This window comes from Octopus bimaculoides, chromosome 2, assembly GCF_046866305.1.
Source record: "Octopus bimaculoides isolate indiv1 chromosome 2, ASM4686630v1, whole genome shotgun sequence".
Taxonomy (NCBI): domain Eukaryota; kingdom Metazoa; phylum Mollusca; class Cephalopoda; order Octopoda; family Octopodidae; genus Octopus; species Octopus bimaculoides.
Genome location: NC_142929.1, coordinates 100194044 through 100207425, shown reverse-complemented (window position 1 = coordinate 100207425; position 13382 = coordinate 100194044). Strand labels below are relative to the sequence as shown.

The window sequence follows — 13382 nt, the reverse complement described above, 5'->3', positions numbered from 1 at the left end:
CAGTTTCACCAGTCCTCAGTCAAATCGTCCAACCCATACTAGCATGGAAAGCGGACGTTAAACGATGATGATGATGATGATGATGTATTCACTGTGATCCAGATTAAATTTCCAGTATGCCTAAAACTACAAAGCTTTCCAAAATTGAGCAAAGGAAGATTCTTGCACTGAAAGTGGAAGGAATGAGTAACTGGAAGATTGCCGAAAAGATTCAGTAAAGCAAAACACCAGTGGACAATTTTCTGAAAGATGTTGATAGCTACAACAGTATTCATGTTGGTGGACGTCTATAGGCTTCATCAGAAAGGGATGAAAGGGCCATTGTCACAGCTATGAAGAAGTCACACTGTTCTTCTGTTTCCAAAATCAAGGCATCAGCAGGAGTAGGAGCCTCAACATCCACCATAAGAAGAGTGATTTTGAACCATGACTGCCACCTGAAGAGGTGGCTAGGACGTCTGTTATTGTCCCCTTCCCACAAAGCCGTTAGATTGGAGTTTGCTTGGCAGCATCAGATGTGGGGTGATGAATAGGTCAGGGTTTTGTTCTCTGATGAGAGAAAATGGAATTTGGATGGCCAAAATGGCTATAAGTATTACTGGGCCGATAAATGCATACAAAATTAAACTTATTTCAAGTGGCAGAACAGCAGAGGATATCTTATGGTGTGGGGAACAATGTCTGCCAATGGGAAGCTGCCACCTGTCATTATGGATGGTCATTTCAATGCCATGTGATACATCAATATGTTGGACAGGAGTGACATTGATGAAGATGGAAGAAGGCTTTGTAGCAAGAACTTCATATTTCAACAGGACAACGTTCCTATTCATAAAGCAAAGGCAACTTTGGATTTCTTGCATGCAATTGTGATTGAAGTTATGCCATGGCCAGCAAGAAGTCCTGACCTTAATCCTATAGAGAATGGCAGCGAATATTTCACAAATATTGTGTACAGCGAAGGCAAGCAGTATTCATCTGTTCGACGACTGGCACCCATGTCAACGTTGTCTCCTTCATTAGACACGAAACTCGGCTTGCGAAAACCTGTTGGGGCAAGCGAAAGCGAAATCGTCATGGCACTTGTGCCCAGTGTTGCCTTTCTGGCACGTGTAAAGACTTTCGAGCGAGATCGTTGCCAGTGCCGCTGGACTGGCTCTTGTGCAGGTGGCACGTAAAATACACCATTTTGAGCGTGGCCGTTGCCAGTACTGCCTGACTGGCCTTCGTGCCAGTGGCACGTAACAGCACCCACTACACTCTCAGAGTGGTTGGCGTTAGGAAGGGCATCCAGCTGTAGAAGCTCTGCCAAATCAGAGTGGAGCCTGGTGTAGCCATCTGGTTCATGGAAAGCGGACGTTAAACGATGATGATGATGATGATGAACTCAAAATAGCAATAAAGAAGGCCTGGAAAGAGCTTCCACTTGATCTACTGCAGAAGTTGATTGGAAGCATGAGGTGGTGGTCAAACACAGTATTGTTGATGTATTGCATGAGAATATCATTGAAATATATCATAATTTCCTCAATTTGCATCATTTTTTTGCAACATTATTCAACCTGGCATTATAGTTTTGAACAGGGGCTCTGTATGTTATTTTGAATCATTATCTATTTTATTTTTGGGTTTCAATAAATTTGAATGTTGCAATGCCTTCTTCTATTCCATTTCCTATATAGAGGCAAGTTTTATGAATTTGAGTAGTATATTTTGCCAGAAAAAAAAAATGGACAGTGTTCTGGCTTTATAGTTTTGAACAACAGTTTATTCTCAGTGTATGCATATCTGTGGAATACGTGAATATCTGGAGCATCTGTGCATATCTGAGTAATTGCCTGCAAAGGAATGTGTGTACATATGCGTATGTGTAAGCATACATGCTTGTCTGGGCATGTCGTTGATGAGGTTGCAAATGACAGCAAAAGGGCTTTGACAAATCTGGCTGATTTTGATTGATTGATTGACTGCATGATTAATCAAACAATAAATTAATCAATTGATTACATGGTTAACCAACTGACTAATAATATTTTTTTTTTAGAAAGTGAAATAGAACAAGTGTGTGTGTATGTGTGCATTATTATTGGCACAATGACCCTTCCAATATACAATAAAATATTTTCAACACATGAGTTCACATCCAGAATCTTGCAAATGAAATACAAAATAAAATAAACAATCAAACAAATAAGTAGGTGAATGAATGAATAAATCATCCTCATTTAACATTTACTGTCCATGCTGGCCATGGACAGTGGATGTTAAATGATGCTGATGATTACAGAGTATATATATATATATATATATATATTTTAAAAAATAACGTTGACCACTAACGTGGACAATTGATGCGCTATCAATTGTCCACGTTAGTGGTCGACGTTATTTTTTTAAATGTACCTTAATCCCCTGAGATTGCAGATAATATTTCTGAATCTCTTTGATTCTTTAGATGTGCTGGCCTACTGATAATTAATCGATATTAATTAATATATGACTAATTACCAGACTTTACAATAATATATATATATATATATATATATATATATATATATATACACATATATATACATATATATATACATATATATAGATATATATATACATATATATATATATACATAAATGCTTGGACTGAGTGAGCAGAGGCTGCACTTGTTGGGAGAGCATATGTGCGAGCTCCATGCTGACTAGCGGTTGCTTGTATGAAACTCGCTGATACTATGGATTTCTACTTGTACTTCAAGACAAAAATTCACACAAGCCTCGGCTGATACAGTAAATTACTTGTACAATGGTGCACTCGTACTGCAAGGTTCTACTGTATATATATATCAGTAAATATATAAATGTGAGGAAAATATTTAACAGTTTAAAAGAAAATTATGAAACTGATATTTGACCTATTGGGAGCGGACTCTTTAGCTTCCTCAACAGTAACGGGTCCCAGTTTTTCTTTCCATTCATAGACGATTCCTTTTTCATTATTTTTCTTCTTTAGTACTAATACATGACAGGGGCCACTAGTCATGAACTGGATGTAGTCTTCATAAAATGGCTGCAAATAAAGGGAAGATAATATTTACAGCAAGTTCCACTGAACGAAAGAGTGGCCTGGGAAGTCATTTTTTTTTAAAGCCTAAGGGACCCATAACGCTTATGCCAATCACCTGTGTTAGATGCCCTCCTAGACTGGGAAGGCTGAAGTGGACGATTGCCATTCCTAAACATTGCCTTAGAGGTCAATGTGTGCAGAAAAAAGGTATGGGTAGAGAGGGAAACTTTCAACAGAAGGAAACACTACTACAGGTACTCTAGTAGAGGCAGCCTGAAGACCAGGTGAAGATGTTAAAATGGGTAATGCGTTGGACTCAAAGGAACAAGACAAGACTATGAGTTGATAAGAACAGCTATGGACAATTCAATTGATTTGTAGTGCATCATCATCGTTGTCATCGTCATCGTAGTCGACATCATCACCATTGTCATCGCCATTGTCATTGTCATCATCAGCACCATCATTTAATGTCTAGCTTCCATTTGATAGGGTCTAATGATTTGGAAGACTGTGTCATGCACCACCTACAACTTTTGTATGGTTTCTATAGCTGGATGCCCTCTGAAGTGCCAACCACTTTACAGAGTGTGTCGAGTGCTTTTTATATAGCACCAGCACAAGTGATGATTGCCTTGTAACTTATAAGGTTAGGGCCCTAAAGTGGCCTCTGTAAATAAAGTAAAACACAAAAGAAGAGTGGATGATGATCCTTGGTAGAGGGATGAGGGATGATAAGAAAGAGGGAAGAAAGAAAGGATTAATGACAGGGTTGGGAAAAAATAGGGCAATAGATTTATTTCTCTAACTCCTTCAGAAGTATGAAAGGAGAAGTTAACCATGGTAGAGTTTGAAGTTAGACTATAAAAGGATTTAACTAAATACCACAAGGTATTTTGCCCAGCATCCCTCTGGTTTTGCCCATATTCAACCTCTTACACAGTAAGAACACAAATCATAAGGTGTATTGGCTCAAATTTTGGCACAAGGCCTGTAAATTTGGGAGAGAGGCTAAGTTGATCACACCAACCCCCAGTGCTTGACTGGTACTTATTTTACTGACCCTGAAAGGATGAAAGGCAAAGTCACCCTTGGTGGAATTTGAACTCAGAACATAAAAATGGACAAAATGCTGCGAAGCATTTTGCCCAACGTGGTAATGATTCTGCCAGTTTGCCACCTTTTTGTTCCCAGTGATATTAATAATTTCTTTAAGGTGGTAAGCTGGCACACAATCATTAGCACATTGGACAAAATGTTTAGTGGCATTTCGGCCATCTTCATGTTCTAAGTTCAAATTCTGCTGAGGTCAACTTAGTCTGTCATCTTTTTGGGGGTTGATAAAATAAGTACCAGTTGAGCACTGGAGTCAATGCAATTGACTTACCCCTCCCCCGAAATTGTTGGCCTTGTGCCAATATTTCACATCAATATTAGTGATTTCTTTGACAGAAATGTGCTGGGGAATGAGCATAAACAACTAAATAACTTATTAACATTACATATTTTATTGACTTGTCAGAAGGATGGATGATGATGTCAGTACCAGAATGATTTGAACTTTGAATGTAGGGTTAAGATTGAATACTTTAAGGCAGTTAGTCTAACACTTTACTCTACTGGCTTCAATGTAAAACACATTAACAGATATATTATTTAGACTCAAGTCTAAATTGTGAGCTCTGAGATTCATAAGACCAGAGATTAATCTGGTTTCTATGGTGTATAAGCAACTGAGATTACAACACTTCCTACACACCATTATGACATGTGTATTTGGAAGTTAGCTAGTAGATCTAAAATATTAGACAAGTAAAAGTGGATAAATCATACATTGCTACGCATGGATTAATGACAAACAAGAGGTAGCTAAGACAGATTTATGATAAATCATAGGTAGCTACAGACAAATTTACAATAAATCATGGGTTGCTACAGATGGATTAATGATAGATCAGAGGTAGCTATAGGTGGATTAATGATTAATCAGAGGTAGCTATAGATGGATTAATGATAAATCATGGGTAGCTACAGCTGGATTAATGATAAATCATGGATAGCAACAAATAGATTAATAATAAATCATGGGTAGCTATAGATAAATTAATGTCAAATCACAGGTAGCTATACACAGATTAATGATAAATCATAGGTAGCTACAGACAGATTAATGATAAATCAAGGGTAGCCATAGGTGGATTAATGACAAATATCACAGGTAGCTACAAGTGGATTAATGACAAATTACAGAGACAACTGGTGCATTAATAATAAATAACAGGTAGCTATAGATGGATAAATAACAAATCATGAGTTATCAAAAGTGAATTAATGACAAATCACAGTGGATTAATGGTAAATCATAGGTAACATAGGTGGATTAACGTAGTCATTTAGTATTTCCATTACATTAAACTTACCTTTTTGGTAGCATCATTAATCAATTTTGTATCTTTTTTTCTCTTTATGCACATTTTTTTGTTGTGTATTTCTTTGTTTTTTTTTTATATCAAGAATGTTTTCTTTTGTTCTGGAAGATTTAATTTTTTCTTGTTTGAAGAAGACATAAAAACAGATATTCCTCTCACCTCTTCTGACAAATGTTGATAGAACTCTCTGGCAGTTTCTTCTGTGAGTAATTTCTTCACATTGGCCACAATTTCAACCCCTTCAGCTTCCATCTGGAAATTGAAAAATTCTCAGGTGAAATTTTAGATACTATAACCAAAAGAAAGAGAAGGAGGAAAAGAAGGCGGCGGCTGTCTTGTGGTTGCGGTTGTGGATATGATGATGGCGATGGTGACAATGATGGTAGTGATGGAGTGGTGGTGTTGGTTGTGTTGATAATGATAGTAATGGTTGTGGTGATGGCGATGGTTGTGGTGGTAGTGCTAGTGCCATCCAATATACTGAAGCCCTTAGCAATAGTATGTTAAAAGGAGAATCTCTGTTGACAGTTAAAGAAGAATGCTCATATTCAGCTACTGATGAAATCCCAACATAGAACTGAAACTGGTCCAGTTAATACCTCTTTTTTATCTTCACAATGATACTGAATATAAAGACATGTTTATCTCTGTCTATTACATAGAGTTATAGCTAAAATTTGCAAATATATTCTGTAGTGCAGCAAACAAAAGAACTTAGTAATATGATTCAGCATTTTATAATATTGTTGTATATCTGTTATCATTATCATCATAGTTTCAGTGCCGCTGGACTGGCTCCCATGCAGGTAGCACATAAAAAACACCTTTTGAGTGTGGCCGTTGCCAGTACCGTGTGACTGGCCCTCGTGCCGGTGGCACGTAAAAGCACCCACTACACTCTCGGAGTGGTTGGCGTTAGGAAGAGCATCCAGCTGTAGAAACTCTGCCAGATCAGATTTGAGCCTGGTGCAGCCTTCTGGCTTGCCAGTCCTCAGTCAAATCGTCCAACCCATGCTAGCATGGAAAGCGGACGTTAAACCATGATGATGATGATGATGATGATGATATATTATAATATAAATAGATCAGGTAAAATTCATTGAAGAAAATTTTCTACTGCCTGATTCTATTCTGGTTACCAACCCTTGCCTGTTTCTGAGTAAGATATTTTCCCTAGTCTTTTGAACACTAGCAGCACAACATGTTTTCATGGAAGATTGCATACAAACAAAACTACTATAGAAATAGTTTGTTTAGAGTTAGCACATGATGTCAAGATAAGGAAACTCTCACATTTAAACACACACACACACACACACACACACACACACAGAATACAATTTTTTTCAGTTTCCATTAACCAAACCAAATTCATGCACAGGGACTTGGTTGACCTAAGGTTATTGTAGAAAACTCTTGCCCTCAGTGGTGAGCAGGAGAACTGAAGCCTAAACAATGTGTTTGCGATACAAACATCTTAAACAAACACAGAGCCGTAATAGTGCCTACAGTGAATGTATGTGTGTGTGTGTGTGTGTGTAACATCATCTCCATCGTCGTCGTTGTCATCATCATTAAACATACTTTCTATGCAAGCATGGATTGGACAGTTGAACAGGTGGATTTGATGAGTTGAAGGATTGCAGTGTGCTCCAATGTGTTTTGGAATGGTTTCTATGGTTGGAAGCTCTTCCTTTCATCAACCAAGTTACAAAGTGTACTTAGTAGGTATTTTTCTATCATTTCTTCTTCTTTTTTTTTACTGCACTAGCGAAGTTGCTTACAAGACTAAAGGACTTAAAAAGACCCCTATAAGCGAAGGAGAACAGGAGTGAAGCAGAGAGAGAGAGAGAGAGAGAGAGAGAGAGAAAGAGAGAGAGAAAGAGAGAGAGAAAGAGAGAGAGTGTGTGTGTGTGTGTGCGCGCGCGCACACACACACACACACACACACACACATGTGATGATTTTAGCACAACATGAAAGAGCAGACAACTAATGATGATAGAAACTTAAACACAATTTCTTCCTACCAAACTCCATTTATAGGCTTTTGGTGGAACCAAATCTATGTTAGAAGGGACTTATGCAAAGTACCTTTCAGTGGGATAGAACATGAAACAATGTGGTTTGTGAAGCAAAGTGCTTAACCACACAACCATACACGAATAGATGGCAAGTAGGAAGCTGGAACTCTTAAAGCAGATGGCACTACAATTGATAGCAAGACAGATGCTGGGTAACTTACCATTTTGATAATAGTCTCCACTTGCCCATCCTGCACAGCATCAGGTTTAATAATAGCAACAGTAACTTCGTCAGGTAGCTCTTTTGGAAAAATTTATAAATAGAAGAATAAAATTTAAGAAAAATAATTTTGCACTTGTTTGTTTGTTTGAGAGGAAATGTTTACTGTAACATGGACTGTAACACAAACTTTGCAGTAACATAAATGGTCCATGTAACATAAATTGTACAGTAACATACTGTACTGTTATATAACCTAAATCAGCACAGACTGTCTTGTAACATACATTGTACTGTAACATAAATAGTAAAATAATATAAACTGTACTATAACACATACAACTACACTGTGCTGTATTATAAGCTATAGAGCATCATAGATTGTCCTGTAAATATACTCTGTATAGTAACATAAACTGTACTATAACATAAACCATACTGTAATAAAAGCTGTACTCTAATATTGATATAAGATATGTAGTAACATAGACTGTCTTGTAATATGCACTGTACACTATACTGTAATGTTGCATAATCTACAATGAAATATACATTCTACTATCAACATAAACTTTACTGTAACACAAACTGTACTTTGATATACTTTGTCCTATAATGTTGTAACATATACTGTTACTGTAACATAAACTGTATTGTAACATAAATAGTAAAGTGACATAAACTATACTGTAACATACACTATACTGTAACAAAGAATACTATAACATACACTGTACTGTAACATGGACTGTACAGGAGCAGTACTGTAACACAAACTGTACTGTAACAAGAAATATTCCTGGAAGTTTGAATTTCATTGAAAATAATAGCAACAATAGCATGGAAAGATATAATGATTGAATGGTTGTAGTAATGAATACTAAAAGTGGTTTATGGTTTCAAATCCACTACAAGTAATTTGACAAGTCATTCATCAGCAGGGCAGGTTTTAAATCAACTAGACAAATTTGTTCAAATTGGGTCCCATGCCAAGAGAGAGCCTTGCACACATGCTCAAGCAGAGGACACTATGATGAATTTTTAGTATATCATTGTAGCTAATGGTGGAGTCTCAAGCTCTCAATACTTTATGACTGAGACAGGCATATTACACAAGGCGTAACACGCCAATCTCCAGCTTTTGTAGAGTAGAGGACCCCACTAACAATTCTCCAATTGGACCCTGCACTTTGTAGTGCTGAGTAATTCTACGTCGTCTCCTTCATTGGACACGTAACTCAGCTTGTGAAGACTTATTGGGGCAAGCAAAAGCGAAATCGGGATAGCACCTGTGCCTAGCGTCGCCTTTCTGGCACTTGTGCCCGTGACATGTGTAAGGATTTTCGAGCGAGATCATTGCCAGTGCCCCTGGACTGGCTCTTGTGTGGGTGGCACATAAAATACACCATTTTGAGCGTGGCCGTTGCCAGTACCGTGTGACTGGCCCTTGTGCCGGTGGCACGTAAAAGCACCTACTACACTCTTGGAGTGGTTGGCATTGGGAAGGGCATCCAGCTGTAGAAACTCTGCCAAATCAGATTGGAGCCTGGTGTAGCCACCTGGTCCACCAGTCCTCAGTCAAATCGTCCAACCCATGCTAGCATGGAAAGCGGACGTTAAACAATGATAATGATGATGATGAAAAATAAAAACAACAGTAATTCATTTCAGTAAATGTCAAAATTTGAAGACTCAACCAACCCATGCTCAAACAATAACTGAAGTAAAAAAATAACATAAACAAAATGAAGTAAAACAAAAAAAAAGGCAAAAAAGAAAAGGAAACCAAAAAATGTTTAGAAGTGATTATCACCTTCAACTTCACTTTCTTCCTCTTCAGATTCTGATGGTTCTTTTACGAATGGGAGTTCTTTATCAATAATCTTGCAGATTTTTAAAACAAGAGCAGGAAACATGTAAATCATTACACAATATGAGGTACTGAGTAAATGTTAGTAGCTTGTAAGAATATATTTTTATTCTGTATCGATGTCAGTAGGAGAATTCTAGTTATACCCACACAATGTCGTCTCTTTAGCATACCCCCCCCCCCACACATGCAACTGATGATTTGTGTACGTTATGTGTACACACACACACACATACACACACACACACACACAAATCATCAGTTAGTTGTCCATATGTCAGAAATAGAAGCACACTCAATTTAAGTAACAGAGCAGGTATATTTTTATACCATTAAGTAAAATATTATTGTCTATGGCATATAACTGGCCAGAATGTTACTGTTGACTTAGTGCTGAATATTGCCACTAAACAATATTGAAGTGTCTTCAGACATGCTGTCTATGAGCATAAAACTTCTTTTGCATGGAAGTGCATAGACTCTAGTTTGATTCAGTGGTGGCAAAAGGGTGGAACAAAATCTAGTAAAAAAAATGTTTTGGAGAAGGAAGAAGACAGGAAGAGTTATTCCCCATGGACTGGTGTTTGCCATGAATGAAATGTGAAGGTTATGTATGTATTACTCTCCAGTCCCACATTACATGGATATCTTAGAACAGTTCTCTTCTCTGTCAAGCAGAGCCTGCATCTCCTGCTTCCATTAAGATACAGCCTAGATCATTCTGGTAATCTCCATGTGATGTTATACAACATTGCACCCTTTTTTAATTACCATGCATAGCAGGTTAAAGTTATGATATTACATCTTCCCTGGGTTTGTGATTATTATAAAAGAGAGTCTGTGATTATTCAGCCTAGCCTTAAGGAGCTCTCCAGTGTTATGACATATTTTTGTATATACATCATCCTATTCATATTCGTCAAGGCTATTTTTTGCTTTGTAGACCACAGCTTCTGCATTGCATTGACTATTCACTGGGAATTCACTGTAAACCCTACATTAGCATCATGGCTCTGTTTACAGTTTTGGAGTATTGACTAATACTTTTCTTTTCCATTTGGTGCACAGCTGAACAAGATCCTTTATTTATGCTTATTGAAAAGTTTCCTATATGATCCACTAATCTTAGGAAGATCTAATTCATGTATGTTTTATGCATTAAATGAGGAAGTAGGGGGAGGGGTGGAATCAGATGCTTGTGAGTGTTAATATGTAAACATACATGAATATTGATATTCCATACTTATCATCATTTGAGTGAAACAACGACAAAGCTGGCATTCCTAGTTGATTGTATGGTCACCCTTATTATAAATTCATAGCGACCCCCAATCCACTGCCTTCCTCCTAATGCCTCTGTTTTCTCTACAGGAGTCACATGGTTGTGAGGTGAATATCGTCATCACACAACTTTTACTGCTTCTACATTCTGTCAGTGGCTGCACAAAATGATGCTCCCCACAACTCACTGATCATATAGTGATATATGTATCATTGTATTTTGTCAGTTACTGGAAGAATAGAGTAAATTCTTTTACTGCCAGTTTACAGCCAGCTGCAAAAGGGCCTATTAACCCTTTAGCATTCCAATTATTCAAATATAATGTTTATTTATTCAAATTGTTTTGAATTAATCATACATTATCTTATAGTTTTGAGATTTCAATGATGTGATTGTTTGTTTTTAAAATGACATTGTATGGTAGGTGCGAGAAACCAGATCTAGCTATTTTAAATATAAAACAGGTAGAATATTCTGGCTTGATATGGCCAGTTAAATGCTAAAGGATTCAAATTTGTGTCTTGGCCCCTTACACAGTATGTTATTGGTGACATATTATGAACTACTAATAGTTCGTATGACAGTCAAAAGCATATAAACCAACTGTGATTCTCTATAGATTAGTAAACTAATACAAACCTTTACTCTGCGAGCTTCTCCATCCAGTACTTTGTGCTCTTGTGCCAACTCATCGATAATGGTACTTCTTATCAATGGGTATTGTGCTCCTCTTATAACATTAACCAACACTCCACCCTAACAAGATAATTTGACATATTATATATTATACAAATTGTAACATCATATAATGTATATTATATGTATATTAACATATCATAACAGAGAAACATAGCATAACAAATACTATATACATAGTTTTTTAGTTTTTCTGTATATAACTTGGTTTTAGAATAGGTTCATCATGTCCCTGCATATTATATGAAGTAACTAATGGGTTGGTGATCAGAAGGATATCTGGTGTTCTTGCTAGACTCTGCTAGGACAATTTTCATCCTCCTCTCTGATATACGAGGGGATACCCAAAAGAAATTGGAATTGTGCAATATTATTTAATTCACTTAGCTTTACACGTTTACCCGTTTATTGTCTTCAAAGTATTCTTCATTTGAAGCAATGCATTGGTCCAGGCATTTTCCACTGTTAGAAGCAGTGCTGGAACTCTTTTGAAGTGATGCCTTTTAATGCCTCCATCAGTTTTTTTTTTTACCTCTTTCGCATCTACAAATTCTGTAGCACCAGCTTTTATCACTAGTGATGATCTTCCCAAAAAATGGTCCAGATTAACCTCCAACTGTTCTTTCAGTTCACGACACACATTCAGTCATGACTGATTTTGATCTTCCTTGAGCAAGCGGGGCACAAATTTTGCTGAAGCTCATTTCATTCGCAATTCTTTGCACAAATTTCATTGGCAGGAGCTCCAGGACACACCAATCACATCAACAAGTTTGTCAATTGCTCAGTTCATGAATATTCATATTTTCATTAGTTCGGGAGGTCGACGGTCATCCTGAATGAGGTTGGTCCTCAAGCAACAAGTGACCATTCCTAGAGTGTGGAAATTACTCATAAACTTGTGTTTTGCTCGTGGTACCATTCTCGAGAGCTGTTTGAAGTATGATAACAGTTTCAGCCACTGTTTTTCCTGGCAGAAAACAAAATTTCATGGAAGCACAGTGTTCCTTCATTTCAGCGATTGCAAAATTGACATACAAGGGAAAAGCACTGCATGTGGCAGTACAACTTCACTCGAAGATGATGGTCAGCAGACTGATGCCTGTGGGTCACATCAAGTGGCTTCTAGTGGCAGAAGCCTGAACTACAATGGGCTTGTCCCACAGAGAACATTTCTGGTTACTTTGGGGTACCCCCTTGTATTTTGTGTTTTAAATGCATCAAACCCTTAACAAATGTTATTTCTGGAAGAATATCAAAGTAAATTGCCTTTTAACGATGTATTTATATTAATTATGACACACAGATGGCTATTTTAATTTAATACTATTTCTACTGCATATAACAGACAAAATTCAGATTATATTTGCTACATAGTTATAACTAAAAAATAGAGCATATGCCCAGGGAGTGTCCCTCCATACTTACAGCAAAGAAAAGGAAACAAGGCTTACACTTCCCCCTGTAGAGCACCAATGACTCAATTCTATCAGCTTTTGCCTGAAAACAATGACAGGAAATATATTAGTAATAAATTCTATGAAAATATTGAAATCTGTTAAACAGAATGGATGATTATGTCAACTGAATGGGTATTTGTGATTGTGTGAATATTGGGAAGGAAACTTGGAAACTCTTCAAGCTGCAACTATTAGGAACAGAGATTGGAATTGGTGAGATTAATGTAGTGTTTAAGAAGTTGATGATTAATACATAATTTTCCAAAGAAAATATAAATTCAACCAAAAGATAAAAAACAAAATAAAGTTATAAAGTCTGTTTAATACTATAATATACATGAAA

The 13382-nt window shown here is 37.0% G+C and overlaps 1 protein-coding gene across 4 annotated transcripts in view; it reads right to left on the bottom strand.

Annotated features, from left to right (window-relative positions):
• Positions 1–13382, bottom strand: part of LOC106868177 (thioredoxin domain-containing protein 6) — a 56467-nt gene that overhangs the window by 27478 nt on the left and 15607 nt on the right. For all 4 annotated transcript variants that reach the window (XM_089347291.1, XM_089347290.1, XM_089347289.1 and 1 more), the window contains 6 exons: positions 13008–13079; positions 11523–11639; positions 9545–9614; positions 7733–7812; positions 5647–5739; positions 2907–3061 (listed from right to left, as the gene is read on the bottom strand). In XM_089347291.1, coding sequence (XP_089203417.1) covers positions 2907–3061; positions 5647–5739; positions 7733–7812; positions 9545–9614; positions 11523–11639; positions 13008–13079 — 587 coding nt within the window. The remainder of the gene's footprint in view (positions 1–2906; positions 3062–5646; positions 5740–7732; positions 7813–9544; positions 9615–11522; positions 11640–13007; positions 13080–13382) is intronic.